Below are 16,641 nucleotides of genomic sequence, written 5' to 3' on the forward strand. Positions count from 1 at the left end.
CCGGAACATAGTGGAGGACAGGGGAGCCTGGCGTGCTGCAGTCCATGGGATCACAAGGAGTCGGACACGATTCAGCGACTGAAGGACAGCAACAGGAAGGCAGAGAGATTTCTCCCTCTACACCTCCAGCCTTAACGGCTGCGGCCCAGGGCCCACGAGGTTTTTCATGCTGAGTCCCGGTAATCAGTGTTGATACAAAACACAGAAATAATATGGCCTTCCTCAGTTCTTCACATGAACTTATACTTTTTATGATCGGAGAAGGCAGCTCTTTAGAATATGAATTAGAAAGCCTGGAAATGGGGCTGTGGGGAGGGATTTAATGGGTATTCTGTTTCCGGGAATTTAACAGAAGATACCTCATGCTGTTTATAGAGACTGTGGGTCCTCACGTAATATGCGCTCAGAAAACTCACTTGGAAGTGGTGGTAGAAGGTACTGTTTTGTCAGACTCTTCCTCTGAATTTAACAAAGCATAAAATCGTTTATCATATCTGAGACTTCTGAGATGCTAGGCAGTGATTTTTTGAACTTAAAAATTCATTTCTCTTAAATTGTCATAACTGTCCGCTCCTTCGTGTTTCTTTTCCTCTGGAAGGACAAGACGTCCCATCCCTAGGGAATGACCATCAGCATTTCTTGTCTAATGCACAGGATGAGTGTTCTTTGGGACACAGTCACCCGTGTCTACTTGGTGTCCCCACTTTCCCAGGTCCAGATGGTGGTCACTGTGGAACCAGCCGGACATGGGCAGGCGGGACGTAAATCCGTCCGCTCCTAGGTCCTCGTCCCCCTCACTTCCCTACCGAGGGCCTTTGCTGCAGCCCCAGGGTGGGGCAGGGTGGGAGGGGGCAAGCTCTGCCTGGCGTGATCCAGGACGCTGCGGGCACCGGGGTGTTAGGAACAGAGCCTCCGAGCTCCTGGGTATGACAACGACGACCGTGGTGGCCGAGAGCCTGGGGTTGGTGATGAAGTCGGTGTCCCCCCGTGCTCCTTCCCCAGGAGGATCATCCCACACACCAGCTGCGAAGCCAGGATTGAACCGGTGAATCCGTTTCATCCTTGTTCTTTGCAGGTATTTCCGGGTTGCTCTGCTTCCCTCCTCAAGTGACGTCAGCTGTCTGTTTCGAACGAAAGTGCACCCAGCTGCGGAGTCCCTGCTGTTCGGTGATGTGTTCAGAGTGGCCGTCTCCCAGACGGCCCTGCAGCAGAAGACCCTGAGGGTGGACCTGTGCTCCGTCGGGAAACACCGCAGGGAGGAGTGCCTGGTAGGACCTCTCGTTTTGACCCTCGGGTGGCACCGCTGGTCGTGCCGAGAGTCCCTTTCCAGCGGCCATTCTGCCAGCCCCGAAACTACTGCCTGTCTGCCCAGTGTCTCCAACACAGTCTAGCGGTGGCTTTATTTTTTTGCCTGAAGTCTTAATTTCTGCTTTCCATTCTCTTTATTTCAGACCTTTCTGATTTTGCTCAGCAATTATGATCCTCTGTAAAAATCGAGTTCTTTATTTCTAACCTTTGGATAAAGAACTTTGGCCTCTGTTATGACCATCACTGTAGAGTATGCATATTTATTCCCAATATGAGCCCAGTGCTGGGCACTTTACATACATTATCTCACTCATCCCCTTGACAGTCTTAGGAAAAGGGTATGATGACATTTGCAGATGAGGAACTCCTTAGAGGGGTCATGTGTTCAAGGTCACGCAGCTTGTGAATATGGATAGATATCAAAAGGACATCCCACCCCTAGTTCACTGTTCAGATTTAATTTAAGCAGGACGCTGGGTAAAGTTCCCTACTTCAGCACGTTCTCCCAGCGATGGGGGTAGAGCTGGTAGGAAGACCTCAGTGTGACTGTTAAGAGCAATGGGTCACTTGCATGCCAGCTCGGAAGACTTCATACGTCACTGATGGCGGATTCAACCCACCGTTGTGTACATCATTACAGCACAGCAGAGCTGCACAGGGTGTTCAGGTACAGGTGTGTAGAGGTGTGCCCAGGTGTTCAGGAAGCCATGCGGTCTCCAGCTGAACCGCATGTAGTTCAAGGGTCAGCTGTAATACCAATCAAAAAATCAACCCTGGGATTCTTTCAAGGTCCCCTTACACACAGATTTTTTTTTTTCCTACTAAATTCGTGCCATAACATTACATAATCTGTGGCTGGTTGAATCTGAGGCTGTGGAACCTTGAATACAGGGGCCAACTGTAAAGTTAGACATGGATTTTCAACGGCAGAGTGGGAAATGCTGTCGGCCCCCCTAACCCTCATGGTGTTCAAAAGTCAACTGCATTTTTTTCACACCTGAAAATATAAGGCATCTCCAGGTTTAAAAAAAGAAATCCACCAATGCTTTGTATCATGAGCATGGCATCTTTTTGTCCCCCTAAAACAAGCTTGTCCAATAATCTTCATTATGTTAGAGGAAGCAAATATGGATTGAAACATTTCATTTTCTCTCTTTCTCTTTTTTTTTTTCCTTTCCTTTCACACAGGCGGGAACTCAGATCAGCCTGGCCGACCTACCCTTTTCCAGTGAGATTTTCACTCTGTGGTATAACTTGCTTCCTTCAAAGCAAACGCCCTGCAAGAAGAGCGAAGAGGAGACAGAGGACTCGGTATTTCCACCAAGCCAGCCACTCGTGGATTCCGTAGACTTGGTGAGTCAAGTCTTACTGAGACACTTAGATCTGCAGTCCATCTGAAATTAATCTTTGTGTAGGCTTTGAGGGAGAGGTCAGGGTCGTTGTTGTTTTTTTTTTAAACCATGCGATAGCCAATTGACCCAGGATTATTTGTTGAAAATATATCTTTCCTTAACTGCACCGCAGTGCCAACTTTTATCCTAAGTCAGATGACTTCTGTGTGTTAGCCTGTCCCTGAACTTTCTTTTCTGTTCTGTTGGCTTAGCTGTCTATCTCTGTTGACAATACTAGGCTTTTTCAAAATGAAGGCTTTTAAGAATGCATCATTTAGAATGATTTTTTTCTGAGGCTGTTTATAGATACTTGCTATCAGATTAAGGAAGTTTCCTTCTCTTTCTAGTTTGCTAAGGGTTTTATTATGCATGGATATTGGATTTTATCAAGCATTTTTACTATATCTCCTAAGATGATTACATGGCTGTTTTCTTTTATTCTCTCAATGTAGTGGATTATACATTGATTGACTTTTGAATGCTAAATCTGTTTCAGATTCCTGGAATAAAGCAGACTGAATTGTGGTGTATCTAATACATGTTTTTACATACATTCTATCGTAAAGAATATTGAGACTTGCTTTATGGCTTAGCAGGTGTTCAGTTTTAGTATAAGTTCCCTGTACTCTTGAAAAGGATGTATTTTCTGCAGGTCACCTTTGTTAGTTTTGCTTTTCAGATCTTCTGCATTTACTGATTTTTCAGTTTGCTTATGTTATCACTGTTTAAAGGTACAGTAACATCTCCAGCTTACGATTATAGATGACTGTTTCTTCTTTTAGTTCTTTTAGTCTTTGCTTTATGTATTTTGCATCCAGGTTATTAGATGAATATAAATTTAGCATCATATTGTATCTTTCTGTTCAACTGACCCTTTTATTATTATAAAATATCCCTCTGTTGCTAATAACACTGTCTGATATTAATAATCATATCAGTTTTTTTTGGTTAGCATTTGCATGGTTTATCTTTTATTATTCTTTTACTTTCAATGTTTCTGGGTTCCTATATTTAAAGTGTTTCACTTGTAAGCAGTACTTAGTTGGTTTTGATGTCTTATCCAGTTTTAAAATCTTCTTTTAATTGAAATATTTATTTACTCTTAATGCTATTATTGTTATATTTGGCTTTGAACCTTTCATCTTACTCTTTGTTCCCTTTTAGTCCTTTTTTTTTCCCTTCTTTTGGATTAACCAAGTACTTTTAAACTTAGATTTTTTTCTATCAGATCATTAATTAGTACTACAGTCTTTTTTGTTGTTTCCCTGATGATTACAGCATGCATCCTTGACTTATTAGAAACTGTGTTAAATTAATGCTTTTTGCTTTTTTGCAGATGGTACAAAGATTTTTAAAGGCTTTTTTTTTTACTTCATGATTCTCTTTTCTCTTCTTGTGCAATTACCAGATATATTTTAGTTACGTTTATTTTAAATCCTGCAATACATTATTATCATTGTTTTATTGATATTTATCAGCATTTAGTCAGGTTTCCTCCTATACCCTTTAGCCTTTCTTTTCCTTTCTGCATTATTGTACTTCCAATTAGGGTCACTCTCCTTCTGCCTGGAGAATTTCCTTTAGTGTTTCGTTTAGTACAGGTATGTTGGCATATTCTTTCAATTTCATTTGTGAAGGACTCTTTTTCCTGCATATTCAGAATTCTAAGTGAGCGATTATTTCTCTGGACACATTGAAAAAATGTTTTGATGTCATCTGGCTTCCATTGATTCTGTTCAGCTGCTGGAGGACAGGCTAATTGTTGATTCTTAAAAAGTATTACACCTTTTTTCTTCCACTGCTTGTAAAATTTCCTCTTTTTCTTTGGTTTTCAGCAGTTTCATTCAGATGTGCTCATGTGTTTTTCTGTTTATTCTAATTCAATTCTCCATTGTTTCATCCGTTTTCTTGAACATATTAATTACAAAACTTCTACTTTCTTCTCTAGGTAACTAGGTATGTGGATCACCTATGGGTCTGCTTCTTTTGCGGGTCATTCTTCTTGGCTTTCAGTCATAGGGTTCTGTTTCCAGCGGGGTGCTGGATGTTATGTATGGAGTGCAGAGGATCTGGCGGGTAGCTTCCTCCAAAGATGATCCAGTATCCTTCTGGAAGGCAGATGACAACATGGGCAGCTCACCTGGATCACTTGAGGGACCTGAATTCCAGTTATTCTCTCCCTAGGACCATGAGGCAACTGAAATATCTGCTTACCGTTCAGCCTCCTAGCAGCTGGTTTTACTTTCTCACCTTCTCACTCTGCACGTATGTGGCTTAGTCGGGGCAAAGGTCTCGATAGGAATATTGTACAGAATATTGGGCCCACTTCACAGTTTATCTTCCCAGGCGGAGTGCCTTGTCCTCAGCTCTGTCTCATCTCTGCATCCTCCCCTCACTGCCACAGTCCGGGCGACCATGGCCCATCACCTGTGTGCCTCGCCACGGCATCAAGACACACCCCCAAGAAGAAGAGTGGCATTAAATTTCCTTACATTCCCCTCCTCCCTGGGATCTTCACACTTGAGTCCCAACTGCCTTTGTTGCTCTTCGTTGCTTTGAAACAACTGGAGTTTTTTGCTTTTCATTTTCTTGTGCTCAGCTTTTATATTTGTTCTCAGCGAGAGAAGTGAGTCTCATACTTCCTTCTCCTCCACAACCAGAAGCCCAAGTCCCCATCTGACAAGTTTTTAAATCCTTTCTGAAGTCTATGGTATTAATTGCCCTACGTCGTACCTTCTCCAGGATGCAGTGTCAGCCTTACTTGCAAGAACATCAGCTGAGCTGTTGGCCGTGGAACAAGAATTAGCCCAAGAAGAAGAAGAACCAGGGCAGGAAGAGGAGCCCAGAGGTCCAGATGGAGACTGGTAAATAAGAGTTATTTCTTTCTGCTCCTGGGATCTCAAAGAGGGTGTGTTTAGTTTCTCAGAAGACACTTTGAGGGACACCTTCATGGGTTTAGATCTTGTTCTGGAATTAATAGAAAGTAACGCAGCTTCAGGAAGTAGCCCCAGGCAAAGCTGTTTCTTGGTGTTAGAGAGTTGAAAAAGTAATGGTGAGACCGTGGGCAAAGTTACTAACGTGTGAGCAAGATTCTTTGTTCTTACCTCAGTAATTTTGACACAACTTTCTGAGCTTTTCTTGTTCGTTTGTTTAAAGTCTAAACTATTTTGAAAAACATGATAGTTTATTACAGAGTCATAGGTAAATTTAAACACAGACTCTTTTTCTGAAAACTACTGGAGGCGCCATTTAGGCGCTGGTAGTTCAAGCCAGAGTTTTAGAAAGCAGCTTCTGAGTGGTTACTTTGCTGTTTGTGCCGCTATTTACCTTCTTTTACTATATCCTTCTCGTTTTTCATACCTCGATCTTTTAATTTTTTTAAAGAAAAAAAGGTTATTACAGCGTTTGTCTAGATACACATACGTATAAAGAACTGTATTTCCGAGTTTGCACTGTTTTCTCTAAAAAACATATTTTAGTGACGGTGTCGGTTTTTTTCTAGTACATATGTAAATTCATTTGGACTAATTTTGTGTGTATTGTTACACTGTTACGTTTGAACTACTGTCAACATATATTTGCATTTACATACATATATTGCAGCATTTGTGTGTATGTGTGTGTATATACAAGAGTTTTTACAAACTTGGAGTAACAAGGTGTAAATAACAAAACTGTGGATATTTGGAAGAAGCAGTTTACTACAGCGACCTAAAAAAGTACAGAGATACCTTGTTCTTACCAAAAGTCCTTTATAGTGAATAAAAATCAGAGCACTGCCCCCCAAAAAGTAAGTATGAGAGTGATTATGAGGTTCATCGTATCTTTAAATACCTTGCTTACATAAAGTACAACTTGTTTTATACCTATTTCGAAAAAATACACTTAGAGGGTCTTCCTGGTGGTCCAGTGGCTGAGACCCCATGCTGCCAACGCAGGGAGCTTAGGTTCGACCCCTGGTCAGAGAGCTAGGTCCCACACGCTGCCGCTGAAGGTCCTGCACGCCGCGACGAAGACCGAAAACCCCACGTGCTGCAACTGGAACCCGGCGCAGCCAGACAAATAAATATTTTTAAAAATACGCTGAGACTGTAACCTGCGGGCACTGATGACTTGCAGTCCTCATTGCTAGTTCCCCCACATTCGTTTCATGACCAGGTGTTGAACAACTAGTCTGTTCCAACTTGTCGGATGTCACTGATCGCTAAAGCTTGACCTTTAGTTATCAGTGGAAAAAGTGTTCCCATACCAAGAACATGAAACTCAACAAAGAATGAGATATTCTTCCTCATCCGGAGACTCTTTGCTCTCCTGTCAGATCAGTTTATGCAGAATATGAACCATATTTGTTTCCTGGAGCCTGACTTGTAGGGCCACCCAAGCCCAGGTAGTGGCTTTTGTTAAAGACAAGATCACAGACCATTCAGAGTCTTCTCTTATCCGAGTGCTAAGACTCTTCTATCCAGGGTTCCACCTTTGCTACACCGTGAGCACAGTTGATAATAGATATTTTTATTCACCCTTAGCAGAGTTGCTCTATTCTGTGGTTTGACTAATTGTGTAATAAATGAACAACTGACACCAAGTTATAGTGTAGCTAAAAATATTGACAATATTTTTAAATGGTGGGTTAAACTTCGTATGTGATGTTTTAGCATATTTAGCATAATTTAGGACTGAAGTGACTTAGCAGTAGCAGCAGCAGGAATTATATCAAGTTTCATGAATTTCACTTTTTGGTATGAAATGGTAGTGACTTTACTGCAGACTGCTGGAGAGTAAGATGCTGACTTTATTTTTCAGGGGCATTTTAGTTAAAGTTCCAGCCAGAAAACTGGCTTGTATTGTGATGCGTGAGTCTGTTCGTGACCCAGACGACGGGTTGACATGCCCAGCAGCACTGAGCACAGAGCACATCTGGCTGACCCTGAACGGGGCTGTGTTCCGTTTCACCCATAGGTTGGCCATGCTGAGAGAGGCCTCGGATGAAACTGTGGCCGAGGAAGGGGCCGAAGTGAAATCGGCGGAAGGCAGTCGCTGTGTGGAAGACGTAAGTTCATGCCCAAGTGTGCCCGAGATGAATGAGGACGCAAGTAGGAAAGAAAGCAGCTGTGCCAGTGACCTTGGGAGTCAGCCCCCTGCAGGAACGCCGGCCCTGGTGAGTGTGGCCAACCGTCCCCTCCTAAAGCGGTCTCCTAGAGGCACCACGGAGTCCAAGCTTGTCTCTGTGCATAATTCACGTTAGGATTTTTGTGCCAAAGCTGATCAAGATGAGTGTTTGTGGAAACACAAGAAGCATTATAAATGCCTTAACATTTTCAGTTCAGTTCAGTCGCTCAGTCATGTCCGACTCTTTGCGACCTCATGAATTGCAGCACGCCAGGCCTCCCTATCCATCACCATCTCCCAGAGTTCACTCAAACTCATGTCCATCGAATTGGTGATGCCATCCAGCCATCTCATCCTCTGTTGTCCCCTTTTCCTCCTGCCTGCAATCCCTCCCAGCATCAGTCTTTTCCAATGAGTCAACTCTTCTCATGAACATTTTCAAGTGGGCCCCAAATATTCATTCTCTGCTTAAATTTCATAAAAGAAGATAAACAGTGCTGTTTAGCTCTCTGTGAGTGTCCTGTGAATATTTACGTTTTCAGGATTTCCTGGAAAACTCCAGGATGCCTGCTTAACTGTTTTACGTTTCATAAATGTTACGAGTCTGTTTTGGTCTCAAACGTGAGGTGAGCGTGTGAAGCCTGTTTTGGTTAGATGGGATTCTCACTGAAACCAGTCCGGAAGGGGCAGGTGACCTGATTCCATGCAGTTGCCAGGCCCATTAACCAGGTGGTTTTGCCGGTTAGTGAGGGATGTGGGGGCTTGCCTGGTGGTGCAGTGGTAAAGAATCTGCCTGCAACGCAGGAGACGAGGGTTTGATCCTGGGTCAGGGAGAGCTCCAGGAGAAGGAAATGGCAACCCACTCCAGGATTCTTGCCTGGGTCATCCCATGGACAGAACAGCCTGGTGGACTACAGTCCATGAGGTCACCAAGAGTCAAACACAACTTAGTGACTCAACAAAGAGGCATGCTGAGACCACCAGACTGCCATCTCCAAAGGGGGGAAACCGTTTTCAAGGTTTGAGGGTGCCAGCAAATGTGGGAGCTTTAAAAGTTCCAATTAACTTCTGATTAGAAACAGTGCTATACCTTGACTGAAAACTTCATGTGTATGAGTACATTCGGCCCTCAGTGTCCATGGTTTCTGCATCCGTGGATTCAGCCAACCACGGATCTGACTCAGCGACCTGCAGATAGTAACCGTGGTCCACCAGTGGCTGACCTCGATGATGGGGAACCCCAGATGGGGAGGCCAGCCGTGGGCCCTGCGCATCCACAGAGCTCAGTGTGCTGGAACCCCACCCCCACGGAGACCCACGATGGCTCTCTATATAAATTTGTATTCTGTGCAAACCAGAGGTTTAACTAGTGTATTTCCATCTCCCTATCTTTAACTACTTTTATCATTTATTCAGCCAAAAAACTAACCATGAGGTTGAATAATGTTTAATGATGAAGCACTCCCAAATCAGACTCTTTGTAAAAGCACATTTACCCCTCTGTAAACCAAGGCTTCATTGTTTTAGGCCTGACCTATTAGAGGGGGCCCCGCCATTCCATTTATGGGTGACCTTGTTGGACAAATACAATCCTACCCACTGAGGGTGACTTCCCAGAAACTAATAGAAAACCGCTTTTGCATCTGGAGAAAGGCCCTGGTGCTCCCTGGGTCTCTTATAAGCTGATCCTTCCACACTCAGGAGAGGAGCACCCCATGCTCCCGTCTCACCACCCCTGACAGATCACCGACCTCTCTTCCAGGTTGATAAAGAGACAAACACCGATGAGGCCGGCAGTGCCAGCGTGGCCGTACGCCCCAAAGACCGCAGCAGTCTGAGTGCGCGCCAGCGCCCCTTCGTGAGGAGCAGCGTGATCGTGCGCTCGCAGACCTTCTCCCCCGGGGAGCGGAGCCAGTACGTGTGCAGGGTAAGGCTCTGTGGTGTCAGGGGCCTAGGGGTCAAGAGTCTTTGGGGTCAGGGGCCTAAGGGGTCAGGGGTCTTCGGGCTCAGGGTCTGCAGGATCAGGCGTCTTTGAGGTCAGGGGCCTAAGGGGTCAGGGGTCTGCAGGGTAAGGCTCTGTGGGGTCACGGGTCCACAGGGTCAGGGGTATGCGGGGTCAGGGGTCGCAGGGTCAGGGGTCTGCGGGATCAGAGGCCTGTGGGGTCGGGTCTGAAGGGTAAGGCTCTGTGGGGTCAGGTCTGCGGGGTCAGGGGTCCGCAGGGTCAGGGGTCTGCAGGGTGACAGGTCAGCAGGGTCAGGTGCAGGTCATTTCTGGGGAGCTGCCACATCCACCCCCTGCCCCCAGGGGTGGCCCATCAGTGACAATAGACAGGGCCACGGGCATCTTCAAATTCAAATTAGCAAATACTAATGACTAGAAATGCCAGAAAATATACATGAAATATCACACTCCCAGTCGTTCTTTTTAGTGTGGGTTGTGGAATTTTTTCCTTTCCTTTCTTTTCCCACATTTACCATCTGTTCGTTTCTACTGCCTTTGATCTGACAAATAACTGACCTTAAGGGCCTGGCCGCTCAGTCTGTCTGGACCCCAGTGTGTATTCAAAACCTTCAGTGATGCAAGAGTTACGGTGGCTGGTGTATTTCGGCAGTGTATCGCGCCTGCTTCAAACCACGTTGGTCCTGCCGAATTAAAAATAGTGAATTGCGTTTCAGAACAAAAATCGCCTTCATTGATGCCTCCAAACAGATTCGTAGTTCTGTGGAGAGTATTGTGTGATATGTATCAGTTTATCACATTCTAGTTCCATAAGTATTTGTAATTTATAGTAATTTAGTTTTGACGTTACAAAGTGAGTTAGAAAATACTTAAATTCTAAATTTATCCATTCGGTTCCACAAACATTTTTATTAAGCATCTGCTATTTATTAAGCATAACTGCGGATATTTGGGATTCATCCGTGAAAAAAGACCCAGAGCTCTGCCCTTGTAAGGCTTTCATTCTCGTGAGTTGAGCCAAACAGTAAACATGGTGAATAACCTCTGACGTCTCTGGGTGAGGCCCAGTGCTATGGAAAACCATAGAGCAAGTTAAGAAGGGTTAGGATGTTGAGGATGAGGGTCGCAAATTAAAGTATCGTTGAGAGCAGATGTCCCTGGAAGGTGATGTTTCAGCAAAGACCTAAAGCAGGTGAGGCAGTGGGGATGGCCCACCCAGGTGAGGGTGTCCTTGATGCTGTGACCTCACTCTGACCCTGAGCTCTGTGCCTCACACAAACTTTTCTTCTAAAGAATGGATAATGCATATTAGCTAACAATTCAAAGGATAATTTTATTTCAAAATATATGTAATTATCTTAACACATAACTTTTAACTAAAATCAAAAGGTAATTATTTAATAAAATTAGAAAAGCATCAAACAGGGAAAAACTTGTTTGAGGAAGATTTTTTTAAAAAAATTAACTGTGGAGAAGGAAATGGCAACCCACTCCAGTATTCTTGCCTGGAGAATCCCATGGACAGAGGAGCCTGGCAGGCTACAGTCCGTAGGGTCGCAAAGAGTCGGACACGACTGAAGCAACTTAGCACGCGCACACAGGTGATGTCACTGATCCTCAGAACACACTTTTGAGTTGCAAGGGCATAACCCTCTGTTAAAAGAGAAAAAAAGACAAACTAGTAGCTACGTTCTCTCTGTGATCAAGCTCTCAGTTCCAGACTTCCTCTAGCACAGGGTGTTGCACTGATTTCTTTCTTCCTTTTTTCTTTTTTAATCCTTTGTTGCCAGTTAAATCGAAGTGACAGCGACAGTTCAACGCTGGCTAAAAAATCACTGTTTGTGAGGAACTCCACCGAACGGCGAAGTCTGAGAGTCAAGAGGGTATGTAGTCCATCGGCAGCATCCCAAGGTCGCGGACCACCCCGAGTCGGGCATGTCAGACGCAGAAGCCCAGGGCCTCGGGGCCTCCTTGCTCCATGCTCCTGGTCTGTGGGTTGAAGCCACTGTAATCGTGGAGACACAAACGCAGTGTCTGTTCCGGAGAAGGATGAGTTAGAGACTGCTCATTCATCGCTGGGGTAGAACCTGTGATAGCGGAGGATAGATTCGGTATGATGTGTGGACGGAGAAAAGGCTGCTGGGAATTGGGGGCGTCTTGGCCACTGGGGGTTGGGGGAGGCTAGCTCTGGCGCAGCTGTGGGGAGAGTATAACACCTGGTACCTTGTGTGAAGGGCAGATGTCCTGGTAAAGGAGCACGTAAAGGGGACGTCCTGGTTTCAGCAGCTTGCTTAGAAGACAGATCTTTTCAGAAGACTAAGATCAATGTAGGTGGAAAAGCTCAAGTCAGGTTTTCCTGGGAGCCAGAGATCTCTGGATAAGAGTGCAAGGACCGCTCTGGGCAAATATTTGAATAATACAGTTGGAGTGTTCAGAAACTCCTGTTCACTTACCTGCAGCTGAAATGCTAATGGAAAGTTTTAGTTTGCTAATCTTTTGTTTTGTGCTGATTTCTGAAGTTGCTTTGTATCGGCTTAGAGTGTCTTGCTCAGTGGGAGCACAGCCCTGTGTGAGCTAAGCTATGCAGTGAGCTCACCTTGTCTGAAGAATCAGAAACCCTCCATGGGGAAGGTCTCTGGCCCTCGGACGACAATCTCAAAAGAAGGTGGTAGCTTTGTTGGGGTAATGGAGCAGGATGCTGGGCACTGTCGGTAGGTGGCCTGACATGGCACAGGGCCCAGAAACACATTCAGAGAAGGAGTGACCCTGCTTGGCCAGAGCTTGGGCCTGGTGGACCGGAGTGAAGACTGGAGGGCATGGTGAATCATTTGTCTTCACCAGCGACCCCAGTTTAATGCCTCTGGGCAAAGTGCAGTGACTGGTTAACACTGAGCTTTCTGATTTAGCTTCCTAGTTACTTGACAGTCATAAGCACATTTCTTTTTTTCCAAAGGTAAATATGCAAGCATTGATTCAACCTCAGCATTTTCAGGACATTTTCAAGTATAGCTGTTTCAGGTTACCAAACTTTATGCTTTAAAAGCACCTCAGTTTCCATCAACTAGAATGAAAATTCTTTTCCACTCGTTCCTAAGTCCCCTGCACTTTTTTAAAAAAGCTTTTTTGTTTTGTATTGGGGTGTAGCCAATTAACAATGTTGTGGTAGTTTCAGGTGAACTGTGAAGGGACTCAGTCGCACGTACACATGTATCCGTTCTCCTCCAAACTCCCCTCCCACCCAGGCCGCCACATAACGCTGAGTAGAGTCCCTTTTGCTAAACAGTAGGTCCTTGCTGGTTTTCCATTTCAAATATAACAGGCAACCATAAGTTCATTCTCTTAGTCTGTGAGCCTCTTTTTGTTTTGTAAGTTCATTTGCATCGTATTTTTTAGAATCCACATATAAGGGATTTCATAGGATATATCTTCCTCTCTGTCTGACTTGCTTCACTCAGTATGACGATCTCTGGCTCCATCTATGTTGCTGCACGTGGCACTGTTTCATCTTTTTACTGGCTGAGTGATACTCCGTGGTAATAAGTGAACCGCGTCTCCTGTGGCCGGTCCTCTGTCGATGGGCACTTAGGCTGCTTCCCTGTCTTGTCTGCTGTAAACAGCGCTGCAGTGGACGTTCAGTTCAGTCCAGTTCAGTCGCTCAGTCGTGTCCGACTCTTTGCGACCCCATGAATCGCAGCACACCAGGCCTCCCTGTCCATCACCAACTCCCGGAGTTCACTCAGACTCATGTCCATCGAGTCCGTGATGCCATCCAGCCATCTCATCCTGGGTTGCCCCCTTCTCCTCCTGCCCCCAATCCTTCCCAGCATCAGAGTCTTTTCCAATGAGTCAACTCTTCGCATGAGGTGGCCAAAGTACTGGAGTTTCAGCTTCAGCATCATTTCCTCCAAAGAAATCCCAGGGCTGATCTCCTTCAGAATGGACTGGTTGGATCTCCTTGCAGTCCAAGGGACCCTCAAGAGTCTTCTCCAACACCATAGTTCAAAAGCATCAATTCTTCAGCGCTCAGCCTTCTTCACAGTCCAACTCTCACATCCATACATGACCACAGGAAAAACATAGCCTTGACTAGACGGACCTTAGTCGGCAAAGTAACGTCTCTGCTTTTGAATATGCTATCTAGGTTGGTCATGACTTTTCTTCCAAGGAGTAAGCGTCTTTTAATTTCATGGCTGCAGTCACCATCTGTGGTGATTTTGGAGCCCCCAAAAATAAAGTCTGACACTGTTTCCACTGTTTCCCCATCTATTTCCCATAGGGTGCTTATATCCTTTCAGATCCTGTTTTTCTCCAGATACATGCCCAGAAGTGGGATTGCAAGGCCCCTGAGCTTTTAAAAACACATACTTTTAGAGAATGATAACACTCTTCAGAGAACTTTTAACCAGAAGTGTTTTATGAATTGGGTGAAGCTCAAAAACAGGGGAGTTACTGATAAACCTTAGTTCCCAGAGCTTCTTGAACCGTATAAAGGTTAATCCTGAAACGTCATTTAGGAGATCATTGTTGATGGCTTTTGAAGTGAGCAGGTGGAGTCTAGTAGATGCGAGTGAAGAAGAGTATTCTGATGTAGGAGTTACAGCCCAAGACGTGAAGGGAGCTGAAGGGAGCAGGACGGGCGTCCTGGCTGGGAAGGCAGGGTCCCCACGAGAGGCACAGGGTTCGGGGGCTCATCCACACACCCCTTCCCAGCTCAGCGACACCAGGGAGATGGGCAGAGCTTACACACAAGCATACCCTTGGTTACACACTCACCAGCAGGCTGTGCACACGGGATTCTTTACAAACCCTCCTCATGCCCGACAGCTGGGAAGGGTATCTGGTCTTGAAACAGTCAGAGAGGGTGTGTGTCCAGATGATTCTGCTGTCTGTTAGAGTAGAGGTTGAATAAAGGGAATGCTAATAAGATGCTGAAGCTCCAGTACTCTGGCCACCTGATGCGAAGACCGGACTCATTAGAAATGACCCTGATGCTGGGAAAGATTGAGGGCAGGAGGAGAAGGGGGTGACAGAGGATGAGATCACTGGAGAGCATGAATCAATGGACATGAATCTGAGCAAACGCTGAGAGGTAATGAAGGACAGGGAAGCCTGGCGTGCTGCAGTCCATGGGGTCACACAGTCAGACACGACTGAGCAGCTGAACAGCACCAGTAGTAAGAGCAGCAGAGAACGTTCCAGCAGGATACACTGGGTGGAGAATGGGAATCGGAGGAGACAGTGAGCGCTATTCAGGTCTGGGCAACGGCTCTGAAACGAGAAGAGGGATGGACGGACCTCTCTCTCCCGTCTGTCATGAGCGCTGTCGTCATGCCAGCCCTCCCAGCTGGGATACCTGTCAAGCCTGAGTCCTTCTCTCTCGTATCAGGCAGTACCCGTTTTCATGAGCAGTAATCCCTTTTTTTCCATCCCCACTGCCAACAGTCTAGGCAGGAAACATCCATCTCATCTCCCTCCACCCCAGTAGTCCCACCCACCCTATCTGAACACCTTTCCTCACGCAGGTGTGACCCAGCCCTGAGCATCCCTCCCTGCCTTCCTTCCTGTGACACTGTCTCACGGTTATCTATTGTTTACTGTCTCATGAAAGTCTCACTCAGTCATGTTCAACTTTTTGTGACCCCTATGAACTATACAATCCATGGAATTCTCCAGGCCAGAATACTGGAGACGGTAGCCGTTCCTTTCTCCAGGGGAATCTTCCCAACCCAGGGATTGAACCCAGGTCTCCCACATCGCAGGTGGGTTCTTTACCAGCTGAGCCACAAGGGAAGCCCAAGAATACTGGAGTGGGCAGCCTATCCCTTCTCCAGTGGATCTTCCCAACCCAGGAATCAAACCAGGCTCTCCTGCATTGCAGGTGGATTCTTTATCAACTGAGCTATCAGGGAAGCCCTATTTCTATGGTTTTCTATTGTTTACTGTCTCATATTGAGAGGGTAACAGGCAGGAAGGCCAGGGGTCTCCAAAAGCTTCCTGCAAAACTCAAGCTCTCAAGTCTGGAGTCAGTGTCTGTCCCAAAACATACATTGTATCTCTTCAAGTAAGCTCATAAAGTAAAGTTAGTCCTGTAAAGGCTTCTGTGTACTTTTTGGATCCTCTGGATAGTCTCGACCACAACTGGTACTGTTTGAATTTCAAGACTGAGGCAAGCCCTCCTGGAAAGGTGCCCTGACTCTCAGCCTGTTCAGTTCGGAGCCCCAGATACAGGGGCAAAGTCAGAGGACAGGAGGGAGCTGAAGGTTTCACACCCAAATCTGTACCCTTAGGACACAAGTCTGGCATGTCTCGCAGAGAGATAAAGAGCAACACATAGGGCACTTCTACCTATTTCTCTTGTTTTCTATGGAACTGGTCTGGTTGTGAAACAGTATCGTTAAGAAACCCTTCAACTGGCCAGTGTTCCCCATCTTTCAAAGGATACCCGGCCATTCAGTATCACGGAAGAAGATCAGGCATGTCTTTTTAAACACTGGAGATCAAACTTGTCCCAGCTTTTTTTTTAAGGAAAAAAAAAAAAACACAACATTTTAAAGGAGTGGGAGTGGTTCTGGAACTGCTAGCTCCCATCTGTAAGAGAGAAAAAAGCAGCATCCACAGCCATGACTTTTTCAGCCAGAAGCATCCTTCCCTGCTCTAGGTGGGGGTGTAGACAGACTTTCCACCGAAGCTTTCTTTCCCTGGTCGGAGTTAGTCTGTCCCTTACCGACGCAGGTGTCTTACTCTTCCCTCCCGGTTCTACCTCCGAGGGGGTGGAGATGCACCAGGGGTAGACCTATGGCACCCCAGACTGACTTGGTTCCCTACCACCAAGACCTTGGTGTGGTTTGCTCTCTGCCCTGATGCCACCAGGGT

The 16,641-nt window shown here is 45.7% G+C and overlaps 1 protein-coding gene across 1 annotated transcript in view; it reads left to right on the forward strand.

Moving 5' to 3' along the window:
• Positions 1–16,641, forward strand: part of WWC2 (WW and C2 domain containing 2) — a 148,066-nt gene that overhangs the window by 121,192 nt on the left and 10,233 nt on the right. The window contains exons 15-20 of the mRNA XM_027962647.2: positions 1,076–1,268; positions 2,497–2,661; positions 5,442–5,563; positions 7,659–7,857; positions 9,571–9,735; positions 11,559–11,651. Of these exons, the coding sequence (XP_027818448.1) occupies positions 1,076–1,268; positions 2,497–2,661; positions 5,442–5,563; positions 7,659–7,857; positions 9,571–9,735; positions 11,559–11,651 (937 nt within the window). The remainder of the gene's footprint in view (positions 1–1,075; positions 1,269–2,496; positions 2,662–5,441; positions 5,564–7,658; positions 7,858–9,570; positions 9,736–11,558; positions 11,652–16,641) is intronic.

This window comes from Ovis aries, chromosome 26, assembly GCF_016772045.2.
Source record: "Ovis aries strain OAR_USU_Benz2616 breed Rambouillet chromosome 26, ARS-UI_Ramb_v3.0, whole genome shotgun sequence".
Taxonomy (NCBI): domain Eukaryota; kingdom Metazoa; phylum Chordata; class Mammalia; order Artiodactyla; family Bovidae; genus Ovis; species Ovis aries.